Genomic DNA, 25,892 nt, shown 5'->3' with positions numbered 1-25,892 from the left:
ATATATATATATATATATATATATATATATATATATATATATATATATATATATATATATTACTATTACAGCTGTCGAGATTAACGAATCGTGGAAGTGTTGATTATATAATAATTTTTTCAATCTTTTCCCCATCACATGAAAGGCTGCAGTGATGAGCATTGAGTAGACAGAGTCTGTTTATCGCGTGGATGCAGTGATCTCGTCATTATTGCAACATGTTTTCCTCACAAAATGCTTTCACCACAGTTAACAGCAAACACATGAATACAGTAAGAGCTCCGTTGTGCAGCATAACAGCGTCATTCATTGTAACGGCAGTTTGGGCAAGTGTGCAGATATACTCGCGATGTGTAACAGCTCTGGAAAAAAGCGAGCGTTCTTTGATCGCTCTCTGTAGTTAAATCACAATTTAAATAACAGATTTGTTTCATGCTACTAAGAGAAACAACGTGAAGTTGATCGTTTAGTCACTGGCTTGATTCACTGATGCATAAACAGTATTAAACGATTTAGAAAGAAAGTCTGTGAGAACTTGAATGATTAGCTACACATCAGAAATCACTGATCACAGATCAGGCATTAATGAACACTGTTACTCACTGCTTGCGCCGGTGCTGTCGAATCCATATCATAAAAGTCTGTTTGAAACGCCTGTGCTGACATAGCGACTAAATTATATGTAAATATAAATGTTTTTCAACCGTTAATCTTTAAACGTTGAATCAAAGTTGTTTCAACGTTGAATCCACAACTGACCTTATTTCAACCATATTTCAATGTTGAAGGTCGTTCATGTGCCGGCTGGAAATATTATTAAAATATGCTTTATTTGTACAGTTTCCAGTAAAATTATAATTAATAAAGTAGTTAATTTCTTTGCTGGCAGTTTTTAATTTTGAAATAGCATTGTGGAACAGTTAGCTCCTCTGCACATTAGCCAGTCTCTCGAAGATTTAGCGATTTAGCAATCGCTGAATTTATCGCAAAATCTAGCAAACTCGCAAAAGCTCGCAAATTTTCATAATTGCTAGAATTTGGGCTTAGACGTGTCCCATGACGTCATCGCAATGCTCAGTCAGTCAAAGAAAGGTTGTTTCTCAGTTCCAAAAATGGAATGAATAGCCTTGTTTTCTCATCATGACTGATGTACATCAACATAAGCTACACTGGATAAACAAACCGAAAGCAGAACAAATCCGCACTAGTTTGGCCTCCGCAGCGCAGACCATTTATCTGCTCGATCCTCTGGCTGATCTGGATCACAAGACACCGTTATACACAGCAATGGGAGATACAGTGAAGAAAGCAGTCGAATTCACCACAGAATCAGTAACATCTCTGTGAAATCTTGTGAGAAGCATTCAAATTCAGTTAAAGCTGATATCAGAACAAACGCCACTGATGTGGAGACGAAAACAAACATTGTTCAGTAAACACAAATCTCCAACTCCGCTCACCATTGATTTAAGAGTAAACTACAGGAATTTGTGGCAGAAATGGTTTAATGTTTTCAAGTGTTAAATGCTTCACACAACTTTTCCAAGTTTTACAGAATATGAAAGTAAGACTATTTTTTATGTGACACTATTTGTTCATCCTTCATAGGTTTCCCCCATGTATAAATTTACAAGTTTCATGATGTAGGAAAGCAAACAATAATAAAAAAATAAAATATATATTAAAATACCATTACTAGATGGCTGCAGAGATTTACTTATAGGCCACTCCCTAATATATATATTTTTGTATTCATTAAATTATATTTAGACATTATGAACGTCTCTACATTTTATCAGATGTAATATATTTATTAAACGTGTAAGACGTCTGCTAAAGATCTGGGAAACATCTGCTGTGTAATCTGATAAAGCTCTCAGAAACAGTTTTACATGCTTTCTAATAAATGTCTATTTGACATCTGACAGGAAACATCTTAGAGACGTACGGCAGATGAACAAGCACTCTTAAAAATACATCTTGCATATGTAACTGCAGACATTAGATGTTTCCCAAGATGCACATGTGAAAGTTCTGCAGCAGAAATCATTATCTGTCTATAAGCATGTATATTTTTATGATTTATTTAGCATTAATTATCTGATAAAACAAATATTAAAATTAGTCATGTATTAGTTGTATCATTTTACAGCCAATTTTTTATTTAAAAATACGCAATTTTAACTGCAAAATATAAAAATATGTTGTGAAAATGATGAAACAAACTGATGTATGTGTACAATTAAGAAGTGGACATTTTTTAAGATAAATCACAGTCCACGTCTCACAAGGTAAATATTTCATAAAAATCTAAATCAATGCAATACAAACATTTTCAAGAAATAAGTAATTTGTACATTTACATAATTGCTAAGGGAAAAATACCTTATGTAGCTGTGAGTACACACAATGAGTTCAACTTTCATTTCGCTGACAGTAGGGATTAACATCAGTGTATTTAATTAATTCACCAGACCCAAGCATATGCAAGTTTCAAATGCACTTTCTCAGTTTAGAGTAGTGTTGTCACGATATCAAAATTATTGTTTCGATACCGATACCTAGTCAAGAATTGCAATTTCGATACTTTTCCGATACTTTTCCTGAAAAGGGAAAATACACTCTCAAATATCATCGATGTGCTTTATTTTAAAACCGGGACAACATTCTAATCATGTAACACACTAATAAATAAAGATATGAACAGCAGATATATTAAACATTTGAACAAAATATGAAATATCAAAATATAAAAAATAAAATAGAGCAATGACATTCAAGGTAAAGAAAGAGAAAATTTAGCAGCATTATCTCAGTTATCATAAGAAACATAAGAGTAATAAATGTATCTTTATTCTGAACTTTGAATAAAAATATGAACAGTGATTATATTAAACAATGTTTCTCAGAAGATTAAATGTCAAAAGATAAATATCAATTTAAACAATGGCATTTAAGTAAAAAAGAAAGAAAATAAATTGTAGATATGGTAACTTATTCTGTCAGTTGTGCAACCTTTTCTTTCAAAGGAGAAAACTCAGCCAGGGAGCTTTAATGAACATCATCTTTAGTGAGCGTCATCTTTTTCTACCAGTCATGGACCGGCGATCACAGTGCTTGCTCATGCAGCCTAGTGATGCGTGGGTCCTGCTTTTATGAAATTATTTGGCCAGCCCGCAAATAAATTAAAATTTCTTTACCCACCCTGACCCGCTTATAGCGGAAATCACGGAAGATACGTTTCTACTAGACTCATTGTGACGAGTGGGGCAGGGCTGAGGGATGTGGGAATGAGCGACACCTGCGACCCACCACTGGTCTCGAGTCCCACAGAGGAGATGGAAGGCTATAAAACTGGAGCGACGACAGTGAAGGACGAGAGAGGACCAGGGGCCGTTGTCGCTTATTACATCCGAGAACAAATGACACATCCAAGATAATATCATCGTGCTAATCATGATCCGGCTAATTGGGTTCTTCGAACACACCTGTTGTGTATGATTAGTATCGCTTGATTGAGTTATCTGAGATAATTGCGCGTTCATGTGTTGGCTTAAAGGGGATATGTATCAATACTCCAAACCATGATCAGCAGTGCAGCGATTGGCTGGTGGCAAGACGGCAATGTAATGACGTCATATAATTTAAAACGACACCTGACGAAAAACTTGACATTTCTTTTATAAGGAAACAGCCAAGCAAACAAAACTACATAAATATTATAATATTTACATGAAACAGATAATAGATAATAGATACAGATAATAGATAATGTTTTTATTTTATTATAATGTTTTAATGATTCCCAATTATTTAGATTCGCAATTTATAATAGTTGTGCAGACTTTACATTTTTATTTCAATGTAGAAATTATCTATTCATTTCATTTTATATTTGGACAGATTTGTTACGTGACAGCATTAATGAAAGTTTCTTAAGGGTCAATATCATGTTCTCTGCATCTCCTGCGCAGTGTTGCCAACTTAGCGACTTTGTCGCTAGATTTAGCGACTTTTCAGACCCCCATAGCGACTTTTTTCCAAAAAAGCGACTAGCGACAAATCTGGCGACTTTTTTTGACAGACCTTATTTAGTCTCTGAGACTCTCCAGTACTGCCGCACGAGCTCTCTCTCTCTCTCTCTCTCTCTCTCTCTCTCTCTCTCTCTCCCAGCGTGCGCACACGCCCCTCTCTCTCTGCATCTGCTTCTGCTATGTTCAGCGGGCAGAAAGGAGCAGCACTTTCTGTTAATAAAATATATTCTGTTGCTTCTAACTCTATTTTACATACAAGTATAGCCGAAATCACAGTACAATCATTATCTTAATCTTATGTGTATGTGATTTAATTAGACAATGTCGTGAATAGGATTTTAGTGCAGAGATTAACATCTTTGAGAGCTGGTTATGTATTCTTAATGGACCGCGTTTCAGTCATTATAATATTAATTCCGTTGTCGGACAACAGAAACATTAAAATATAATAATAAAAAACTTTTATTGAGAATTTTGGCTGCCTTAAAACGCAGTACATGAGCATAGAAAGGGCGAGATAATATGACGCACTTACGTCATGAATATGCTAATTTGCATATGACGTCATCTAGCGACTTTTCAGGCAGAGTTTAGCTACTTTCCATTGAAAGAAGTTGGCAACACTGCTCCTGCGCTTCATCAATCCACTCTTATAATAGCAGTCATCACTCAAAATAATGCACGACTCTATTATCTGTATAGCATGTGTGTAAGACTCTAATACAATTATGAAGTAATAATTTTATGACAAATAAATATTTCAGTGAGTAAAATTGGCTGTCCCTTGATCAGTACGATACTCTTGTAATAAAGTAGCGGTGGTAGCAGACATATTTTGAGTATCAGTTCTGGTTGAAAAGAAGCGATCAAATCCTGTTTACATGAAATAAGCTGCTCCCGAGCAGGTTTAAGCTTACGGACATGTTGCTATGACATCAGCTGCAGGATGAGCTTCGAAGAACCAAATGATCCAAGATCACGCCAAATCGTCAACATTCAAATCCAGCTAACTGAGTTAGCGACGTATGAAGAACAGGCCCCAGGCCTGGGCTTTATTTTATGTTTTGGTTTTTATTTGTGCGCATCAGTCGTTCGTGAGGGGCTGATGCGCTGTTTTTTGTTTATTTTTAATTATTCAAGTTTCATTTTGATTGTCCGCTGGTTCCCGCCTCCTTCTTCCCGATTATTATGGAGATTGTATTATTACATTCATATTTCTTGTTCACTGAAGTTCCTCCCTCCACAGGATGCGCAGCTCGTGACATCCTGTCAAAGAGTTACTCAAGATGTGACGGAGCATGTGCTTTGTTGAATGTAGTGAACAAATCCGTCCTTCACTGAACGAGATCGAGAGATCTTCTCATTCATGAAAGAGTTGAATGAACTGATACATCTCGTTCGTGAACGAAATGAATGCGTATACAGGGTCAGTGAGCCAAGCATGTAAATCTCGATCAGCAATCAGCAGATACAAAGCGCAGTTATAGGTGCTGTGCAGATACGCTCGTTTTCATATTTAGCATACGTTTAATCCCTGATTAATGTGAATATTATATACTGTATAAACTGTCTGACCAAACAATTAAAATGTTAATTATGCAAGAAAACCTTGTGCTTTGTTCATCTGAGCAACTTATTTAAACTATTTAATGCGATTATGCACACATTTTAGTAAAGCCAAATCAGTTTAGTAAAGCCACTAATGCAGCCATCTCGCCGTAGTGCTTTTTTGCTGCTTGCGTGTGGAGAAAAAACACAGACGTCAATAGGGAGGCACTGGAAGCATGCATTGCACACGCCAACATGAAATACTTCTCTTACAAATCTGGAATGCAGTCATTCTTTGAAGTATCGATACTAATAAATATAGGAATCGTGACGTTTTTTTAATTTCCGAGAATCTTTTAATTTTAATCTTTTAATATCCGAGATACTTTTGAAGTATCGGTGCACCGTGCAACACTAGTTTCGAGGTGTAAAAAGTACTCAAACAATTACTCAAGTGAAAGTATAATTATTCAGTAAAAGTTTTACTCAATTAAAAGTACAAGTATCTGGTCAAAATCATACTTGAGTTAAAGTAAAAAAGTACAACTTTAAATTGTACTCAAGTATTAAAAAAGTAGAAGTAGACAATACAGAAGAATGGTTAAAGGGAAAGAATGAAAAAAAAATGCATTGGCACAGGTCAAACGTATATTTAGTTCAACAACAACAATTAAAATGAAACCCAGCGGAACACCAACAAAAATAAAAATACAGGGAAAGGGAAACTCCATCCTTTCCACTCTCATGCCATCCTATATGACTTTCATTTATCATTTGAACACAAACTAAGAGTTTTAGAAAAATATAATATTTTCTCTTTATATAATGAAAGTGTATAGGACATCCAAAAATGACACTTCAAGAACTATACACGAAGTGAATATGACAGTTACTCATGCAACCCCTGTTAATGAATCACTGTCTTCTTAAAGGGTTAGTTCACCCAAAAAGGAAAATTATGTCATTAATGACTTACCCTCATATCGTTCCAAACCAGTAAGACCTCCGTTCAACTTCGGGACACAGTTTAAGATATTTTAAATTTAGTCCGAGAGCTCTCATGTCCAGAAAGGTAAGAAAAACAACATCAAAGTAGTCCATGTGGAATCAGAGGGTCAGTTAGAATTTTTTGGTCCAAAAGTAGCAAAAACTACGACTTTATTCATCATTGTCTTCTCTTCTAGGTCTGTTGTGAGCCCGTTCACAACACTGCAGTGTAGTGATATCCGGTTCGCGAACTAATCATTCGATGTAACCGGATCTTCTTGAAACCAGTTGCATCGGTTGTCAGCCAAGATCAAACAGTGCTATCATCAGTTTTTCCACAGTTTCACGAGGCAGAATAATAATCCTCCACTACTGCAGATGTACGGACTCTTGATGTATTTATCGTAACTACATTTCATCTTTTTCTCATCAAATAACCAGATTAATGAATAGCTCAACATAGCTCATACCGAGGCAGAGTGTAGACAGGGCTTTCTTCTGTGCAGACCAGCGGTTCTCAAACTGCCAGAGGGTCTCTGATAAAAGTCATACTAATAATAATAATAATGATAATAATAATAATAATAATAATAATAATAATTTGATACTTGCTGTGATTTATTAGAGTGATTTATATGATTCTCCGAAATGAATTGCCTTTTTGAGGGCCTAAACACGCTCCAAAACTCTCAAAACTGTTCATCCTATGGGCACCGGGTGGTGGTGAGCCCGAGTGTGAGGGCCCTTTCATCGCTGCTTACAGCTTTAATTAGGGCACTGCAGTGCAAGGACCCTATTGGAATTGCTCTGTTTATTCTTCTTCTTCTTCTTCTTCTTCTTCTTCTTCTTCTTCTTCTTCTTCTCTGTAATAAATCGCATTTTTGATGGCCTAAAACTCACGATGCTCCAAAACTCACGAAACTTTGCACACGCATCAGAAATGGCGAAAATGTACATCTGATATAGGTTTCAGAAGCGGGCGTGGCAAAATGGCTCAATAGCGCCACCTCATATATTTGAACGGAGTGCGCCTCGAGCTAGGTTTCATGTACGTGCACGAAAATCGGTACACACTTGTAGCACACCATTATCTACAAAAAAGTGTCTTGGTACAAAATCCAAAACCCATCAGGAAGTAAGTTATTTTGAATTTCCGGTATGATTTTTGTACAGTTTTTGCCATTTCCATGCCTCGTACCTTGAAGAACTCCTCTTACAGTTTTAATCGGATTGTCTTCAAATTTAGTGAGAGTCGTCATAGGACCTTTGTGATGTTAAATTGTGAAGGTTTTCATCAAGGGGTGTGTCCCTGGTGGCCTGGCAAAGTTTGATGTTTCGCCATGAAAACAGGAAGTTGCTGTAATTTAGGCAAGCAATGTCTGAACTTCCCCAAACTTCACACGTGTGATAGGTGTTCTGTCTTGAACAAACAATCATGACCAAATTCAGTTATATTCATAGCGCCACCTGCTGGTAACAGGAAGTTACATGGTTAACACTCTTATGGACTTCTAGGAAAATACCAAAAAGTGTCAACAAGTGTTAAATAAGCTGTCATCATGATATATACATACTAATACTATAATAATTTCTTGTTTTCCCACTCTCCCCGTTTGACTGGAAGAGGTGGAGGTACTGGTCTACTCATTTCTAATGATTGGAAATTTAATCCTTTACCATCTCTGGGTATCAACAGCTCCTTTGAATCTCATTCAGTTACTGTTACCTACCCTTTTAAAATAAATTTTTTAGTTGTCTATCGACCCCTAGGACCACTAGGTAACTTTTTGGATGAATTAGATGTGTTGCTCTCAACCTTTTCTGAGGATGGTACTCCCCTAGTTATGCTTGGAGATTTCAACATCCATCTAGATAAACCTCTGTATGCTGATTTCCACACTCTACTTGCCTCTTTTGATCTCAACCGAGTGTCAACTACTGCTACTCACAAATCAGGCAACCAACTGGACCTTATTTATACACGAAACTGCTCTACTGATCATGTTCTGGTTACTCCACTGCACACGTCAGATCACTTCCTCCTCATTCTTAACCTCAACATGATCCCTGACACATCACTTACCCCTCCACATGTCATCTTTCGATGTAACCTACGCACACTTTCACCCTCCCGGCTATCTGCAATGGTTTCATCTTCACTTCCTTCCCCTAAACTGTTTGCATCTTTGGATGCTAACAGTGCTACTGATACTTTCTGCTCCACTCTTACATCTTGTTTAGACACTGTTTGCCCCTTATCTTCCAGCCCAGCCTGTAACACCCCTTCTGCCCCTTGGTTATCTGATGTTCTACGCGAACACCGTTCTAAGCTTAGAGCTTCTGAAAGGGTGTGGCGCAAATCCAAAAATACTACTGATCTTATTGTGTATCAGTCACTCCTATCTTTCTTCTCTGCTAATGTCTCCTCTGCTAAAAGGACATACTACCATAACAAAATTAACAATTCATCTCAACAAGTCTCGCATGCTTTTTAAAACATTTTCCTCACTTCTTTGTCCTCCTCCTCCTCCTGCTTCATCTCTAATAGCTGACGACTTTGCAATGTTTTTCATTAATAAAATTAAACACATTAGTGCACAATTTTCCACACCACAATCAGTCAAGCTCATATCACCAGCAAACTTACACTCATTTACATCCTTCTCTTCACTCTCTGAGACAGAAGTGTCAAAACTCATCCTTTCTAATCACCCTACAACTTGCTCGCTTGATCCTATTCCATCTCATCTCCTTCAAGCCATTTCTCCTGAAGTTGTACCTGCACTCACTCACATCATCAACACTTCCCTCTACACTGGTGTTTTTCCCTCATCATTTAGACAGGCACGTATAATTCCACTACTTAAGAAACCCAACCTCAACCCATCTCTTTTAGAGAACTACAGACCAGTTTCCCTTCTTCCTTTTATTGCAAAAACACTTGAACGAGCTGTGTTCAAACAAGTCTCTACATTTCTCACACACAACAATCTCCTTGAAAGCAACCAGCCTGCTATAGAAGTGGACATTCAACTGAGACGGCCTTGCTCTCAGTTGTTGAAGCTCTAAGACTGGCAAGAGCAGAATTGAAAACGTTCAGTAATTATCCTGCTTGATCCTTGATCCTGATGATGAACGGTAGCTATTCGCATCTCAGCTTGTCTAACTGACATTTCTTCCTGGATGATGGACCATCACCTTCAACTCAACCTCGCCAAGACAGAACTGCTTGTGATTCCAGCAAACCCATCGTTCCATCACAATTTCACCATCAAGTTAGGCACATCAACCATAACTCCTTCAAAAACAGCTAGAAGCCTTGGAGTTATGATTGATGATCAGCTGTCTTTCTCAGACCACATTGCTTAAACTGTCCGATCCTGCAGATTTGCTTCATTCAACATCAAAAAGATCAAGCCCTTTCTTTCGGAACATGCTACACAACTCCTTGTTCAAGCTCTTGTTCTGTCCAGGATGGACTATTGCAATGCCCTCTTGGCAGGTCTTCCAGCCAATGCTATCAAACCTTTACAATTAATTCAGAACGCGGCAGCAAGATTAATTTTTAATGAGCCAAAAAGAATACATGTCACACCTCTGTTTATCAATTTGCACTGGCTTCCAATAGCTGCTCGCATAAAATTCAAGGCATTGATGTTTGCCTACAAAACTACCACTGGCTCTGCACCCATTTACCAAAATTCGTTACTTCAGACTTATGTGCCCTCTAGAAGCTTGCGTTCTGCAAGTGAACGTCGCTTGATTGTGCCATCACAAAGAAGCACAAAGTCACTTTTACGGACTTTTAAATTAAATGTTCCCCTCTGGTGGAATTAACTCCCCAACTCAATCCGAGCAGCTGAGTCCTTAGCCATCTTCAAGAATCGGCTTAAAACCTATTTCTTCCATCTTTATTTGACCCTCTAACTTTAACACTCACTATTCTAATTCTATTCTTTAAAAAATCTAACTACCTTTCTAATCTTTTTGTATTCTATTTTCTTTTCATTTATTATGCAATTGTATATGTATGTGTGTGTGTATGTGTAAAGACCTCTAACTAGCTTGCTCTTTTATTTTATTTTTTTATTCTATCGGTTTTCTTTTTATTTATTATATTAGTTAAAATCCCATGCTACGTTTACTGTGTTAACCTAGCTGAGACTTGTTATAGCACTTATATATCATTGCTCTTTTTGTTGTTTTTGATTGCTTCCACTGTCTTCATCTGTAAGTCGCTTTGGATAAAAGCGTCTGCTAAATGAATAAATGTAAATGTAATACATGCTAGCAACACATAGCTAAGTGCTAAAGCATGCTACTAATGCAGTGAAAAAGGATGTTGCTGTAACTCAGGAAAGCAATGTTCGATCTTCCCCAAACTTCACACGTGTGATAGGTGTTTTGTTCCAAACAAATACCCATGACCAAATTCAGTTATATTAATAGCGCCACCTGCTGGTAACAGGGAGTGACAAGGTTAACACTGTTATGGACTCCTAGGAACAAATTAAAAAGTGTCAAAAAGTGTTAAATAGGCTGGCAACATGCTAGAAACATAATAAAACTTGCTAGCAATGCTCAGCTAAGTGATAAAAGCATGCAACTATAGCATTGAATAAGGAAGTAGCTGTAACTCAGGCTAGCAATGTCCTATCTGCCCCAAACTTCACACGTTTGACAAGAGTCCTGTATTGAACACATCAACAAGCCCGTATTTGGTTATAGTCATAGTGCCACTTGTAACACTGTTATGGACTCCTAGCAACAAATTAAGAAGTACCATTGAGCGATAAATACACTGGCAGCATGTTAGAAACATACTAAAACATGTTAGCAACACTTGGCTAAATGCTAAAGCATCATATTACTGCAGTGAATCAGAAAGTTACTGTAATTCAGGCATACAGTGTCCCATCTGCCCCAAATTGAACAAGTTTGATAAAAGTCCTGTCCTTTTTCGATTATAGTCATAGCGCCACCTAATGGCAGCAGGAAGTGGCATGCTTAACACGGTTATGGACTTGCAAAATAATAAAAAGCATCAACAAGTGTTAAATAGGCTGGCAACATTCTAGAAGCATACTAAAACATGCTAGCAACACTTAGCTAAGTGCTACTAATGCAGTGAAAAAAGAAGTTGCTGTAACTCAGGCAAGAAATGTCCAATCTGCCCCAAACTTCTGGTTCTCAACCTTTTTCAGCTCGCGGCCCACACACCACACACATATGTTTGCACGGCCCACTTCAAAAAAATTAACTGACCCCGCTATTGCTGGGTTAATAACTAAGTACTCAGAAGCTAGATTGTTAACTGTATTTATTGAATGAATTAGGGCTGTGCTATATCGAAAAAAAAAAACCTATCGCGATTTCTTTGATAAATTTTGCGATTGTGACACACCGATATGCTTTTACAGTCATAAATGCATTCAGGATTAATTTTAAACATATTTCCAAGAGAAAACCAATTAGAGCTTTATCAAAAAATTTTAACGTCTTCAGAACAGATATAAGTCAAAATTATCACTATAGTAAAGATTTAACAGTATGTGTTTGTGTGTGTGTGAGAGAGAGAAAGGTCAAATAGGAAAAAGTACGTATGTACATTCAATGTGAGAATTAGAATAGACCCTATACTTAAAATCACTCTTTTTTTTCCTTCTTGGACAATCAACCAATCACAGTCTTCAAAAGATTGTGTCATACATAGCAACGGGGGTCAACCCCACCTCCTCACTAACATGAAAGTTCTTGTCTTTTCCTTACTCGGAGTTGCTCTCAGATCGGTCCCGAATCGCTCTTAAGCTAAGACTCCTACGTAAAAGTTTTTAAGATAAATTAAGAGTTTTCTGAAAGGATTCTTAGAATCTTTATGAATACGGGCCCTGGAGTTAGGCATATGCCCAGTCTGTTCTGTTCTCGCGCTAGCCGCAATGCATTCTGATTGGATCAGATAGCATACTACGGGAAGTCAGGGTCGCGGAAAATTGTGCTATAAAGCAATTTAGAAATTTTATGACGATTTCTATTAATCCCACAGCTATGGACTGGAATGGACTGGAAATGAACAGAAAATAACTCTGGCTTGCTCTTTCTTTTACCTTTCTTTTAACTCTTTCCCTCAGCAAAATGGGAAAACCAGATCCAGTCATAGCTCGGCAGCGGGTAGATAGTCCCCAGCGCAAGCAGTCAGGAGGAAACACAACATTCATTTATGCATGTTTGAATTTGTTGTTCTGTAGCATATGCAGCAAAAATATCTAAGATAAATTGGTGGTTTATTCTTAAACCAATCAGCGAGCTCGAATAGTGGAAGCATAGTAACAGTTTAATATTTACTTTTTTGTTATTTAATAATATATATGAAATGATGTTATGTTATGACTTAGACATTTTTACATATATTGACAAGATTATTTCTTAATAATTCTTACCAAGTAATTTCTTACCATACTGTATCCAGGGACTTTTTTTTTTTGCCATGCATTGTTTATAGAGCTCATTAATTGTAGCGGTGCCTCAGGTGTTTGCAGTGTGTATACAGTATGAGTATGCGGTCAGCAGCGAGAGCGCATAAATATAACGTGAAAGCACATTAAAATAATGCACGAGCGTGAATCTCTCTGTTCGCACGCAGAGTTCTAATTCTCTACCAAGATACTTTTTTTGTCCAAGAAGTGTCATGTGTAACACTGTTATGGACTTCTAGCAACATATTAAAAAGTGCCAGCAAGTAACATACTACTAGAGAAACTGGAAAACTGGGTCGGGCTTTCTGGGATGGTACTCAAATGGTTCAGGTCATACTTAGAAGGGAGAGGCTATTATGTGAGTATAGGAGAGCATAAGTCTAAGTGGACGTCCATGACATGCGGAGTCCCACAAGGCTCAATTCTTGCACCGCTCTTGTTTAGCCTGTATATGCTTCCACTGAGTCAAATAATGAGAAATAACCAAATTGCCTATCACAGCTATGCTGATGATACCCAGATTTACCTAGCCTTATCTCCAAATGACCACAACCCCATTGACTCCCTCTGCAAATGCATTGATGAAATTAATAGTTGGATGTGCCAGAACTTTCTTCAGTTAAACAAGGAAAAAACTGAAGTCATTGCATTTGGAAACAAAGATGAAGTGTTCAAGGTGAATGCATACCTTGGTTCTAGGGGTCATACAACTAAAAAACAAGTCAGGAATCTTGGTGTGATTCTGGACACAGACCTTAGTTTCAGTAGTCATGTCAAAGCAGTAACTAAATCAGCATACTATCATTTAAAAAACATTGCAAGAATTAAATGTTTTGTTTCCAGCCAAGACTTGGAGAAACTAGTACATGCCTTTATCACCAGCAGGGTGGACTATTGTAATGGGCTCCTCACTGGCCTTCCCAAAAAGAACATTAGACAGCTGCAGCTCATCCAGAACCAGAAGATCTGAGCATATCACACCAGTCCTCAGGTCCTTACACTGGCTTCCAGTTACATTTAGGATTGATTTAAATGTTTTATCTGATAAGAACAAATGTACATAAACTATGATGGAAACATATTTACTGAATAAATTCCACGGCGCGCATTGAAAAAGTCATGTGACTTTCCGCTATGAGATGGTATAACCGATCTCGTTCACAGCATCTATATGTTGTTATGGTCATTCTGAAATACCTGAGCAAAGTCTGTCATCAAAGTATTTCTGTATAATTGTCTTGCACTACTGTGTTCCCTTACAGCAGCATCCACCTACAATAGCAATGACTGAATATATTGTGTTTCTCCCAAAGTGCTTTTACTTCGTTTCAGTCACCTGCTGGAGTTTGGGTTCCACTTTCACCTTAGCTGAGGTTTAAAAAGACACCGAATATTCAGGAATAATATTGATTTGATTGTATTAATGCTGTTGAATGACAAAACTTGAACTGAATTTAGTTGGAGTATGATATCACTGTTTTCTCCAGAGCTGCTTTATCACAGAATCGACTTTGTTTCATAATGTATTCATTTTCACTAATATAGATATTTAAGTTTTCAATGATTTGATGGTTTATTTTTTTATCAATAATAAAGGCAGGCATATGGGATATTTAAGCCTTTATAGAGCAGTCTAGTCTATATGTTTGTCAGCTTTATTTTTGGTATTTCCATAGCTAGTTTTGGCCAGATTACCCATTTTAAGTAATCAACTCATTTAATGAAGGGGTCTGGATCTGGGTTGGATGAACCGCTTTATTAGTGGATACATGTAGGGTCTGGACCGGATCCGGATCTGTTGTGCTGTGCAAGTGAACTCAGATACAGACCTGTGGATCCACTCCAGAGTCATTTTGCTATCTGTGTAGCATTGCTTGTGTTTTAAAGCATGTGCAGAAAATCCTGCTATTGTAGTGTGAACAGAATCTATTTTCACTTAGTGTTGACAACAAATGACTAAGAAATAATGCTATTTTCACTTAAAATGTAATTACCACTGCCTTTTTTTAGTCCTGTCAAAAAGTCAGTTATTCAAAATGACTAAACTAAAACTGGTTTCCTGAATGAATGTGACTCTGTGTGTGTTTTCTAGTGTGGATCATGGAGGAGAATCCAGGATTACAGCCGGACTGAAGAAATGTGTGTAAACACACACACACACACACACACACACAGAGCTGTAGTGGTTGTTATTGTGTTATTAATGTCTCTGTTCTTGTGTTCAGATGCCTGTTCTCTCACACTGGATCCAAACACTGCATACCCTCATCTAGGTCTGTCTGAGGAGGACAGAAAGGCGGAATGGGAGAAAGAGAAACAGCTGTATCCTGATCATCCAGACAGATTTGATCATGTGTGTCAGTTGTTGTGTAGAGAGAGTGTGTGTGGACGCTGTTACTGGGAGATTGAGTGGTATGGAGGTAGAGAATTGCAGATATCAGTGTCATATAAGAGCATCAGCAGGAAGGGAGATGATGAGTGTTGGTTTGGAGAAAATGATCAGTCCTGGAGTTTGTGCTGCATTCCGACATATTATTCATTCAGACACAATAAAATGTTAACTAATTTCCTTGTATACCCCTACAAAACCACTGGTAGAATAGGAGTGTATGTGGATCACAGCGCAGGAACTCTGTCCTTCTACGACGTCTCTGACTCAATGAGACACATCTACACAGAACAGACCACATTCACTCAGCCGCTCTATCCTGGGTTTATTGTTGAATGTGGATCATCAGTGAAACTGTTTTGATGAATCAGAAGAGAAAGAGCAGAGATTCTACCCATAATGCTTTGAGCTGCATGATTAATCAGTAACAGTGAGATGTTATAAAGTCTCTTCATCACATCAATACTGCAGCTGAAAATCTGTCACTGAAATAACAGAATAAATGTGTTTCAGATATCCTAATTCACACAGTAATATCAGTGTGTGTGTGTGTGTCACAACAAAACAACCTACAATTGCTTTTATTATAGTGTTACATCATTTGTACTATTATCAAAATAAGCTTTCAATTGAAATGTATCTTTCATAAACATGTAATTCTCTGTTGTTTTTGTGCATTAATAATAAACCATAATGACAATCAGCTTGAGATCAGATTTTAATTTGAATTGATGTTTGAATCATGAATATAATTGATTCCTCACGAGACTGACATGAGCTTCATGAGAGTTTCTGACATTACAAAATATGACATTAATCACAGTAAAACTGTGTTCAGTTATTATGGGATCTCCTTCAAACAGTGAAAGCTGTCAAAATATGTGTTCAAATTAATATCTTTTAATTAAAGTTAATACAGTTTTTCTCAGTCGCTTTGGTGCGTTTTTCACATCATCCCTAACATGTGCAAAATAATAAGTGCATTCCTCAGAACAATTTGTACAAATTGCAATATACAATAGATATGTTTCTAAAGCTAGTCAGTCACTAAAAATCCTTAGTACATCTCTCAAAAGTAAATATTCATGCCAACGATCATGTCAGTGCCATCAGAATGATAAGTCATTGAGTCATTGTTCACGAACAAGCTCGTCAAAATGTTTAGGCATGTTGTCAATGTAACTGTGTGTACTTTGACAGTATTACCAGATGTAAACTTAGGCTACAGTTTGGATGACGGTTACTGTACTGAAAATGCACAAGGCTGCACTTCTATGGCATAAATCAATTTCAACAGTACTATATACATATTACTCTATGTGGGTTATTGATTGAAAGAGACAAAATTGATTTTGTTTTTCACAGCTTTACTAGTGCTACTTTATGAAAGAAAACAACAAAATAATTTACAGTAAGAAAAAGACAAGGGGCACAAAGTAAAATAAAAACTAAAACACAGGAAACACCCCTAAGGCACAACTTTGCCTGCAGCACTGTTTCTAGTGCTGTCTCTACACATCCAGACGTTCCTGTCTGTCGGCCCACATATTCTCATCCACATCACACCGGATATTTTCCCTTCCAATGCAACGTGGAAAGAATCTTTTGGAATGCCTTATCCATCCTCTGCAGGCATCTACTGTGATGTCCTCACATGCTGCATCCATTGCAGCCAGCAGGGTCATCTGTGTGTGTGGCTGATGATCATACACCTTCCACCTCCATGCTGAAAAGAACTCCTCAATTGGGTTAAGGAATGGAGAATAAGGTGGAAGGAATTCTATGAGCATCCTCGGGTGGGTCACAAACCATTGCCTTATGATGTTTGATCGATGGAAACTCACATTATCACAAATGACAACATACTTTGGCAAATCCTCTCTAAACAGACCCCTCTCATCATCAGGGATGAGAGCCCTGTAGAGAGTCTCTAAAAAGTTGAGTAGATGCTGGGTGTTGTATGGTCCTATAAGGGGGATATGGGTTAGGACGCCATGCTCTGAAATAGCAGCACACATGGTGATATTTCCTCCCCTATGGCCTGGCAAATCCACAGTAGCTCTCTGACCGATGACATTCCTACCCCGCCTTCTGCATTTGGTCAGGTGGAAGCCAGCCTCATCCATGTATACAAAGTTGTGAGAGGGTTCACTTGATTCCAACTCCATTATACGCTATATCCCAGGACACAGTTGAATTAGTTTTGGTAAGGAAGAGTGACATAAAATGTGCATATATTGTATGTTCCTTCCACAGCGATGGAAGTGTGTGCAGTTTATGCTTACTGTACTATGTATCACAATAAAATTATTCTGTAAAATAGTTACATAGATATATGTTTTACCTGTACATACTGGTACCGTATCTCCTTAACTCGGTCCTCATTCCTTTGGAATGGTACACGGTACAGCTGTTTCATACTCATCTGGTTTCTATGCAGCACCCTGTCAATGGTTGAGATGCTAACAGTACGGATGTTTTCAAAGACATTGTTGTCTTCTATAATGGTCCTTTGTATTTCCCTGAGTCTCATAGCATTGTTTGCTCGGACCATGGTGCATATAGCCTCTTCCTGTTGAGGTGTGAAAAGGCGTCCTCTGCCACCGGTTTGTGGTAATTTTGCTGTCCTATGTGGGGACAAATGCAGTGATGCATTGCACACTTTCACATAGACAAAAATTATGCAAACACATTTTACTGTAAAACATACAGTTGGGTGGATGTAAAGTGCAGTATCTATCTGTATAGAGTATATTTATGTATGCTGTGAAATACAAGTGGACTACTGTAATAGGAAGCATTATAGGAAGTATACAGTATACTGCTTATATACAGTAACAGTGCACTGTACATTGGTGGACATACCGGTTCTCTCTTCGAAACGTTTGAACTATTGAGGACACGGTTGATCTCCCAATGTTCGGCTGCACCCTTCGACCCGCCTCAGCCATAGTAAGGCCATGATTGACAACATGGTCTACAATAGTGGCCCTTATGTCATCAGATATGCGCCTATGTCCTCTTCTGCCTCGTCCTCTGTTTTGCCTTCCACCACGCATCCTTGCTCCTCTTCTTCCTCCTGGCTGTTGACCCTGTTCGTTTCCTGGTCCATCCATTGTTGGAAAGTTGCAACTCTGTGTTGTGGTCTGTCTATATATGCTTCCCAATTGATTGTTCATGAGATGCACCTTTGAGTAATTTAGACAACTGGTTGATTGTTGGTTGAACTAACACTTTACATTCCTTGAGTGAGGGTCAATTTCACCTGCACGATTCATCAATTCACATCTTTGTACAAAAAGTCTAATAAAAAAAATGTGTAAAACTATGCCTGACAGTTTATGACAAATAGTTCAACAATTTTGCATGTAATGGCTTATGCAAAGAACTAATGCCTAGATATTTTGAGGGGTAAGACTATTCAACAGAGAACCATTTACTACATTTTGATCAACATGACATGAGCAATTGAAAATGTGGAAAAAAGCTGACACTTGTACAGTATCAATTGCAATATGTACAAAAGCAATTGCAATTTGTTCAAAGGAATAAGAAATTGCTTTAATGATGTGCACAAGTGACTAGATGATTTGGAATTTGTACAAGTAGTATCAAGAATTGCACTTTTGATCTAAGAAATGCACCAAAGCGATTGAGAAAAACTGTAATCAAGTAAATAAAATATTATTTTTGTTTACATGTTTTATTTATTCAAATATGTAAAAATTAACATTCGCTGAATTGCTTTGTTGAAACCTTTACTGAATTGATGATAATAATAGCAACCACAATATTATTTATTTGAATTATAACAAATCATTAAAGAAATATGATTACACTAATACTGTTGTACTCTTAAATAATATAATAATAATAATAATAAAATATTAATATAATAAAAATAACCACAACAATTATAATAGTAATAATAATAATAATTATAAAATATTATTTAATTTTTATTTTATTTTATACCAGTTAAACAGATAAATAAAAAAGCTTTTATTACTGCAATAATCACATTGCACTGAAAATTAAATTTAGTATTTTATAATGAAATAAAAATATTATTTTGGCTTTTATTATAATTAAAATTTTAACAAATATTAAAAGAAACAAACAAAGTTATAATTGCAATAATTATAAAATATCAATAATATAATATTAATTGTAATTCTATTATTTAAATTACAACCATTAAACAAATTCAGAAACCTCTTATTATTGCAGTAATATCATTGCAATATTTATTCAAAAAAGTTACTATTTATTATTATTATTATTATTAAAAACTAAAATGTAAATTTTATTTTATTATTACAAGATGATAATAAACATGTTATAATTGCAAGAGTAATACTATTGAAATACCCAAATATCAAAAAATAAAAAATACAACTAAATAAAAACTCAATATTTATTATTAATTAATAATGAATTGGTTAATATTTGAGAAAATGGTTTAGCGATTTCTAATTATTGGGGGGATTAGCCCCCATCAATGTCTATGGCAGTTATCGCCCTGATCAGACATATGCTGTGGCACTGCATCATGCAGTCTGTAATGATATGAGGTTAGCAAATATAAGTGATTTTTGGCAAACATTTCTTTGAGAAACATGACCGTTAATATGAATTCATGATTAACAACTGATTACTTTTCATTAAAATCTTTATGCCAAAAAAGTTTACATTTATGTGTCTTTTTGTTTGCTGTAGCAGCCATGTTTCCGAAATAATTTATACCCCTTCGTTTGAAGTGTAGTCTCGAAAAATCTTCATTTGAAGGGATATCGGGCCCTTCCTCTTACCCCTACCCCTCCAACCAAAAGAGAATCGAGACACCCCTACCCCTCCGTTTCGCACGTTCAAAGGGGAACGGGAATTGGGCCTAAGTTTTTCTCCTGTGTTCCCGAATGTTACACAGATATACGACTTAAAACTGCTTTTGTGCTTCAGGGCCATAAATGGTTTCCCATCCTCAATTATTTTGTTAAGCTCACTTTGTCTTTAAGTGTTTACATTTACATTTAATCATTTAGCAGACGCTTTTATCCAAAGCGACTTACAAATGAGAACAATAGAAGCAGTCAGGTCAACAAGAGAACAACAACAGTATACAAGTGCCAGGACAAGTCTCAGTTAGTCTAGTACAGAACGCATAGCCATATTTTTTTTGTTTTTTTTATAAATGAAAAGATAAGAAAAGGAAAAGTGCTGGTATTAGTTGGTTAAGTGCTGGCGAAAAAGATGAGTCTTTAGATGTTTCTTGAAAATGAGTAAAGACTCAGCTGTACGAATTAAGATTGGGAGGTCATTCCACCAGCTGGGCACAGTCCAGGAAAAGGTCTGTGAGAGTGATTTTGAACTTTGGGATGGCACCACAAGGCGTTGTTCACATGTATAACGCAAACTTCTGGAGGGCAAATAAGGGTGCTTTCACACTTGCCTCATTTAGTTCGGTTGAATCGTACCAGAGTTTTTTTTCTCCCTTTGGTGCGGTTCGATTGGGCAAGTGAGAAATCCGCAATCACACTCGGGTGCGCACCAAAAAGCGGACCAAGCGTACCGAGACCTGCTTGAAGAGGTGGTCTCGTTACGCTTTCAAACGAACTCTGGAGCGGTTCGTTTGTGGTGAGAATGTGATCCGACCTCAAACAGACCCAACTGCAAAAAGTATTGATCATTTTTGGACTAAACCAGCTGCCGTAATCAGCTGCGTTGTGCATTATGGGATGAGGAAGCGTTTGTTGACAGTTTGCACTTTAGCATGGCAGCTCGTCGACAAACTTGGAGTAGTGAGGAGAACCATTTCTCCTGAAGTTGTACCTGCACTCACTCACATCATCAACACTTCCCTCCACACTGGTGTTTTTCCCTCATCATTTAGACAGGCACGTATAACTCCACTACTTAAGAAACCCAACCTCAACCCATCTCTTTTAGAGAACTACAGACCAGTTTCCCTTCTTCCTTTTATTGCAAAAACACTTGAACGAGCTCTGTTCAAACAAGTCTCTACATTTCTCACACACAACAATCTCCTTGACACCAACCAATCTGGCTTCAGAAGTGGACATTCAACTGAGACGGCCTTGCTCTCAGTTGTTGAAGCTCTAAGACTGGCAAGAGCAGAATCCAAATCTTCAGTACTTATCCTGCTTGATCTGTCCGCTGCTTTTGACACAGTTAACCACCAGATCATCCTATCAACGCTACTGGCGAAAGGCATCTCAGGAACAACACTTCAATGGTTTGAGTCTTACCTATCAGTTAGGTCCTTCAAAGTATCTTGGAGAGGTGAGGTGTAAAAGTCTCAACATCTAACTACTGGGGTGCCTCAGGGCTCAGTTCTTGGACCACTTCTCTTCTCTGTCTACATGGCATCATTAGGTTCTGTCATTCAGAAACATGGCATTTCATACCACTGCTATGCTGATGACACTCAACTCTAGCTCTCATTCCATCCTGATGATGAACGGTAGCTATTCGCATCTCTGCTTGTCTAACTGACATTTCTTCCTGGATGATGGACCATCACCTTCAACTCAACCTTGTCAAGACAGAACTGCTTGTGATTCCAGCAAACCCATCGTTCCATCACAATTTCACCATCAAGTTAGGCACATCAACCATAACTCCTTCAAAAACAGCTAGAAGCCTTGGAGTTATGATTGATGTTCAGCTGATTTTCTCAGACCACATTGCTAAAACTCCGATCCTGCAGATTTGCTCTATTCAACATCAAGAAGATTAAGCCCTTTCTTTCTGAACACGCTGCACAACACCTTGTTCAAGCTCTTGTTCTGTCCAGGCTGGACTATTGCAATGCCCTCTTGGCAGGTCTTCCAGCCAATTCTATCAAACCTTTACAATTAATTCAGAACACAGCAGCAAGATTCATATTTAATAAGCCAAAAAGAATACACGTCACACCTCTGTTTATCAGTTTGCACTGGCTTCCAATAGCTGCTCGCATCAAATTCAAGGCATTGATGTTTGCCTACAAAACTACCACTGGCTCTGCACCCATTTACCTAAATTCATTACTTCAGACTTATGTGCCCTCTAGAAGCTTGCGTTCTGCAAGTGAACATCGCTTGATTGTGCCATCCCAAAGAAGCACAAAGTCACTTTTACGGACTTTTAAATTAAATGTTCCCTTCTTGTGGAATGAACTCCCCAACTCAATCCGAGCAGCTGAGTCCTTAGCCATCTTCAAGAATCGGCTTAAAACCTATTTCTTCCATCTTTATTTGACCCTCTAACTTTAACACTCACTATTCTAATTCTATTCTTTAAAAAATCTAACTACCTTTCTAATCTTTTTGTATTCTATTTTCTTTTCATTTATTATGCAATTGTATATGTATGTGTGTGTGTATGTGTAAAGACCTCTAACTAGCTTGCTCTTTTATTTTATTTTTTTATTCTATCTGTTTTCTTTTTATTTATTATATTATTTAAAATCCCATGCTACGTGTACTGTGTTAACCTAACTGAGACTTGTTATAGCACTTATATATCATTGCTCTTTTTGTTGTTTTTGATTGCTTCCTCTGTCTTCATCTGTAAGTCGCTTTGGATAAAAGCGTCTGCTAAATGAATAAATGTAAATGTAAATGTACATGCAGGAAGGCCCGACAGGAGAGCATTACAATAGTCCAGTCTGGAGAGAACAAGAGCTTGGACAAGAAGTTGTGTGGCTTGCTCTGACAGGAAGGGTCTAATCTTCCTAATGTTGTATAAGGCAAACCTGCAGGACCGGGTCGTTGTAGCCATGTGGTCTGTGAAGCTTAACTGATGATCCATCACAACTCCTAGGTTTCTGGCGGTCGTCGAAGGAGTAATGGTTGATGAACCCAGCTGTATAGAGCTGGCGATGTGGCAATGGGTTAGCTGGAATCACCAGGAGTTCTGTCTTCATAAGGTTAATCTGAAGGTGATGGTCATTCATCCAGCTTGAGATGTCACTCAGACAGGCTGAAATGTGAATGTTTAAGTGTTTGACCCCTTACTAGTAACCCCCCTTTTTTGGCATGGAGACAGAAATCACATACCCAAAATAAAAAGGTTTCTGCTCATGATTCTTTCTGACTAGATACATAATCAACCTTTGTTCACAAAGCTGACACTTTAAAGTTTACTGTTCAGGAATCAGAATCACTCAGACTGTTATGATAATAGAGATATATAAGCTCAAAAATAAAAATAAAAATATTACAAAAATTTTTAAATGTATTTTTAAAATTGTTGATGTAGGAAATGAATTTGAAAACACAGTGTAGCTAAGGCCACAAGTCTTCCAAAACTTCATAAAAATTTCATAATGGAATCTGTAAAACTGTGAATTTTATTAAATATTTTCTAAGGCCATGTCATGTGTGTTTTTAGAGAAGGCTAATCAGATTGATTTATGGCCCTTGTCATCTCTGTAAGATCTCACATGTAAACTCTCCTGTGAATTTTGTATGTGTGTTGGCTTTGCAAAACTCCCCCATTCATTATTGTATTGTTCTCACCAAACGAGTCTTTCACACCTCCGCCAGGTATGACACATTATCCGCATTATTCTTTTAGCATTATTCTTTTGTTTTTATTCCACCTTTATTAGCCTTTATTGTGGTTTTTCAGGACACAAAGCAGCGATCTCACTTCAGTCTCTGTTTGCATTTAGCCCTTATTTATCAAAAGTCTTACTATAAAAATACAACAAAACATTTTCTTACGACCTTACGTGAATTATTGAGACAAAAATGCATTATGAAGAAGAAATGCACCTGCTATTAGTAGCATTAGAGCTAATGTTAGCATCAAGCTACATCAGACAATTTATGAAATTATTAGTACACTTTTACTCAAAACTCACTTTAAACCCTGATCGAGTGTTTATAATAAATTCCTTTAGTGAACAGGGGTGGAATTTGGTCGTTTACTGTTGTAAAAATATGTTATTTGTAGCCTTTTTCATCGCTGCACAAGTTAGCATTTCTGATATACATTTTCGATTTTTTCATAAAAACGCCCCAGATCTCAAGAAAATCTCATACCAAGCTTTACTATCGTAATCGCGGGTTTATTATTCGGATATTTCGTGTGTACATAGGTGTTTCAGTGTTGTTTTGGCCAGATAACTACCAGGAAGTGTGCAGGAAGCATGTGACACGATGTGGCGGTGTCCAGATATGACACTCTAAGATTGACATTGGGAAGGCCCAATCGGAGTCTGAGTGACACACAGCACGAGCTGACAGCACAGCAAACACACACACAGATCAGTGGGAGAGGCTATTTATCATCAGATTATGTAAATCCATGGAAAATGAATAGAAATGACGATTCTGTCTGAAGAAATATGAAGTAAACATCAGTAAATATATCCATATATCTCCGCAGATATGCATCTTTTGTCTATAAATCCTTATTGACGCTGTTCAGTGAGTCTATGTGAACACAAATAAACCACTGCAGACGTGACTGAATATGAATGAGTGGTGAATTTCCATTCAAAATGTGGCATAATACGGATTTATTATTTTGCACTCCTGACATAAATCACTAAATATCTGTCACTGCAACAATGTTGTATCAAAATATTGGTCAAATATCGAAGCTTGAGTCTTTAAACTTTCAATTGATGCACAGTTTGCCCAGATCAAGTAAGAGAGTGATGTTTAACGTGCTGTGAAAGTGAAACAATAATAAACTGGGGCCATCGGCGATGTTTGCACGTAAAGGGGTTAAATGTCTCTGCTATACATGTCTTTATGTAATGAGTGTTGTTTCTTTATATCATTGAAGTACTGTTCCACATTAATTGTGGCTTCTTTAAATATTTCCCTTTCCTTATGATTTGTAATATAATTTCTTATTTGTAAGAAAAGCAATAAAAAAAATTATTTAAGATCAGATAATGAGTGCAATGTACTTCTGTTAAATAACTGATAAATTATTATAGACCCTTGTCAGACCATCTTTTGGAAGTACCACCCCACCTGAGTGTAGAAACTCAGGGTTATCTGCTATGGACTCAGCTCTTGATAAGATTGTCACTCCTCTCAGGGATTTTTTTAATGTTATTCAAACTCTCCGAGTTTGCTTAACACAAATGTTTTCACCTTTTTATGAGATTGGGGTGTCATGAAGGCTAATGCTAACAAAGGGGCATTTGGTACAGAGCCCTGTTCCATGTTAACAAATCATTGTTAATCCAAGCATCTATTTCTGTGAGCTGAGCATCCCAGTATTAAAATCTTAAATTAGGGAGACGCAACCCTCCCTTATCTTTTCCTAGAGTTAACATCTTTAGTCCAAGTCTGGGTCGACTATTCTGCCAAATTAAATTTAATGATGTTTTTGGTGATGTTTTTATCTGAATTTAACTGAAAATGTTTCATATTTTATTTGATATGAGTTTATCTAGCACATTAAATGTAGATGCTGGAATCCACATGGAATAAG

At 37.2% G+C, this 25,892-nt stretch overlaps 2 protein-coding genes across 6 annotated transcripts in view; one reads left to right on the top strand and one right to left on the bottom strand.

Annotated features, from left to right (window-relative positions):
• Nucleotides 1-16,134, top strand: part of LOC113065764 (NACHT, LRR and PYD domains-containing protein 12) — a 52,898-nt gene extending 36,764 nt beyond the window's left edge. For all 5 annotated transcript variants that reach the window (XM_026237304.1, XM_026237311.1, XM_026237294.1 and 2 more), the window contains 2 exons: nt 15,135-15,181; nt 15,268-16,134. In XM_026237304.1, the coding sequence (XP_026093089.1) occupies nt 15,135-15,181; nt 15,268-15,794 (574 nt within the window). In that variant the 3' untranslated portion in view covers nt 15,795-16,134. The remainder of the gene's footprint in view (nt 1-15,134; nt 15,182-15,267) is intronic.
• An 808-nt stretch (nt 16,135-16,942) lies between these two features.
• On the bottom strand, nt 16,943-18,918 carry LOC113068402 (uncharacterized). The gene is made up of 5 exons (XM_026241182.1): nt 18,297-18,918; nt 17,776-18,058; nt 17,515-17,605; nt 17,298-17,397; nt 16,943-17,009 (listed from the first exon to the last, which is right to left on the bottom strand). The coding sequence occupies exons 1-5, from the start codon at nt 18,608-18,610 to the stop codon at nt 16,943-16,945; spliced, it is 855 nt and encodes a 284-aa protein (XP_026096967.1). The 5' UTR covers nt 18,611-18,918.
• Nucleotides 18,919-25,892: the final 6,974 nt, after the last annotated feature.

Source organism: Carassius auratus, chromosome 4, assembly GCF_003368295.1.
Source record: "Carassius auratus strain Wakin chromosome 4, ASM336829v1, whole genome shotgun sequence".
In the NCBI taxonomy this organism is placed as follows: Eukaryota; Metazoa; Chordata; class Actinopteri; order Cypriniformes; family Cyprinidae; genus Carassius; species Carassius auratus.
This window is presented reverse-complemented; position numbering and strand designations above follow the sequence as displayed.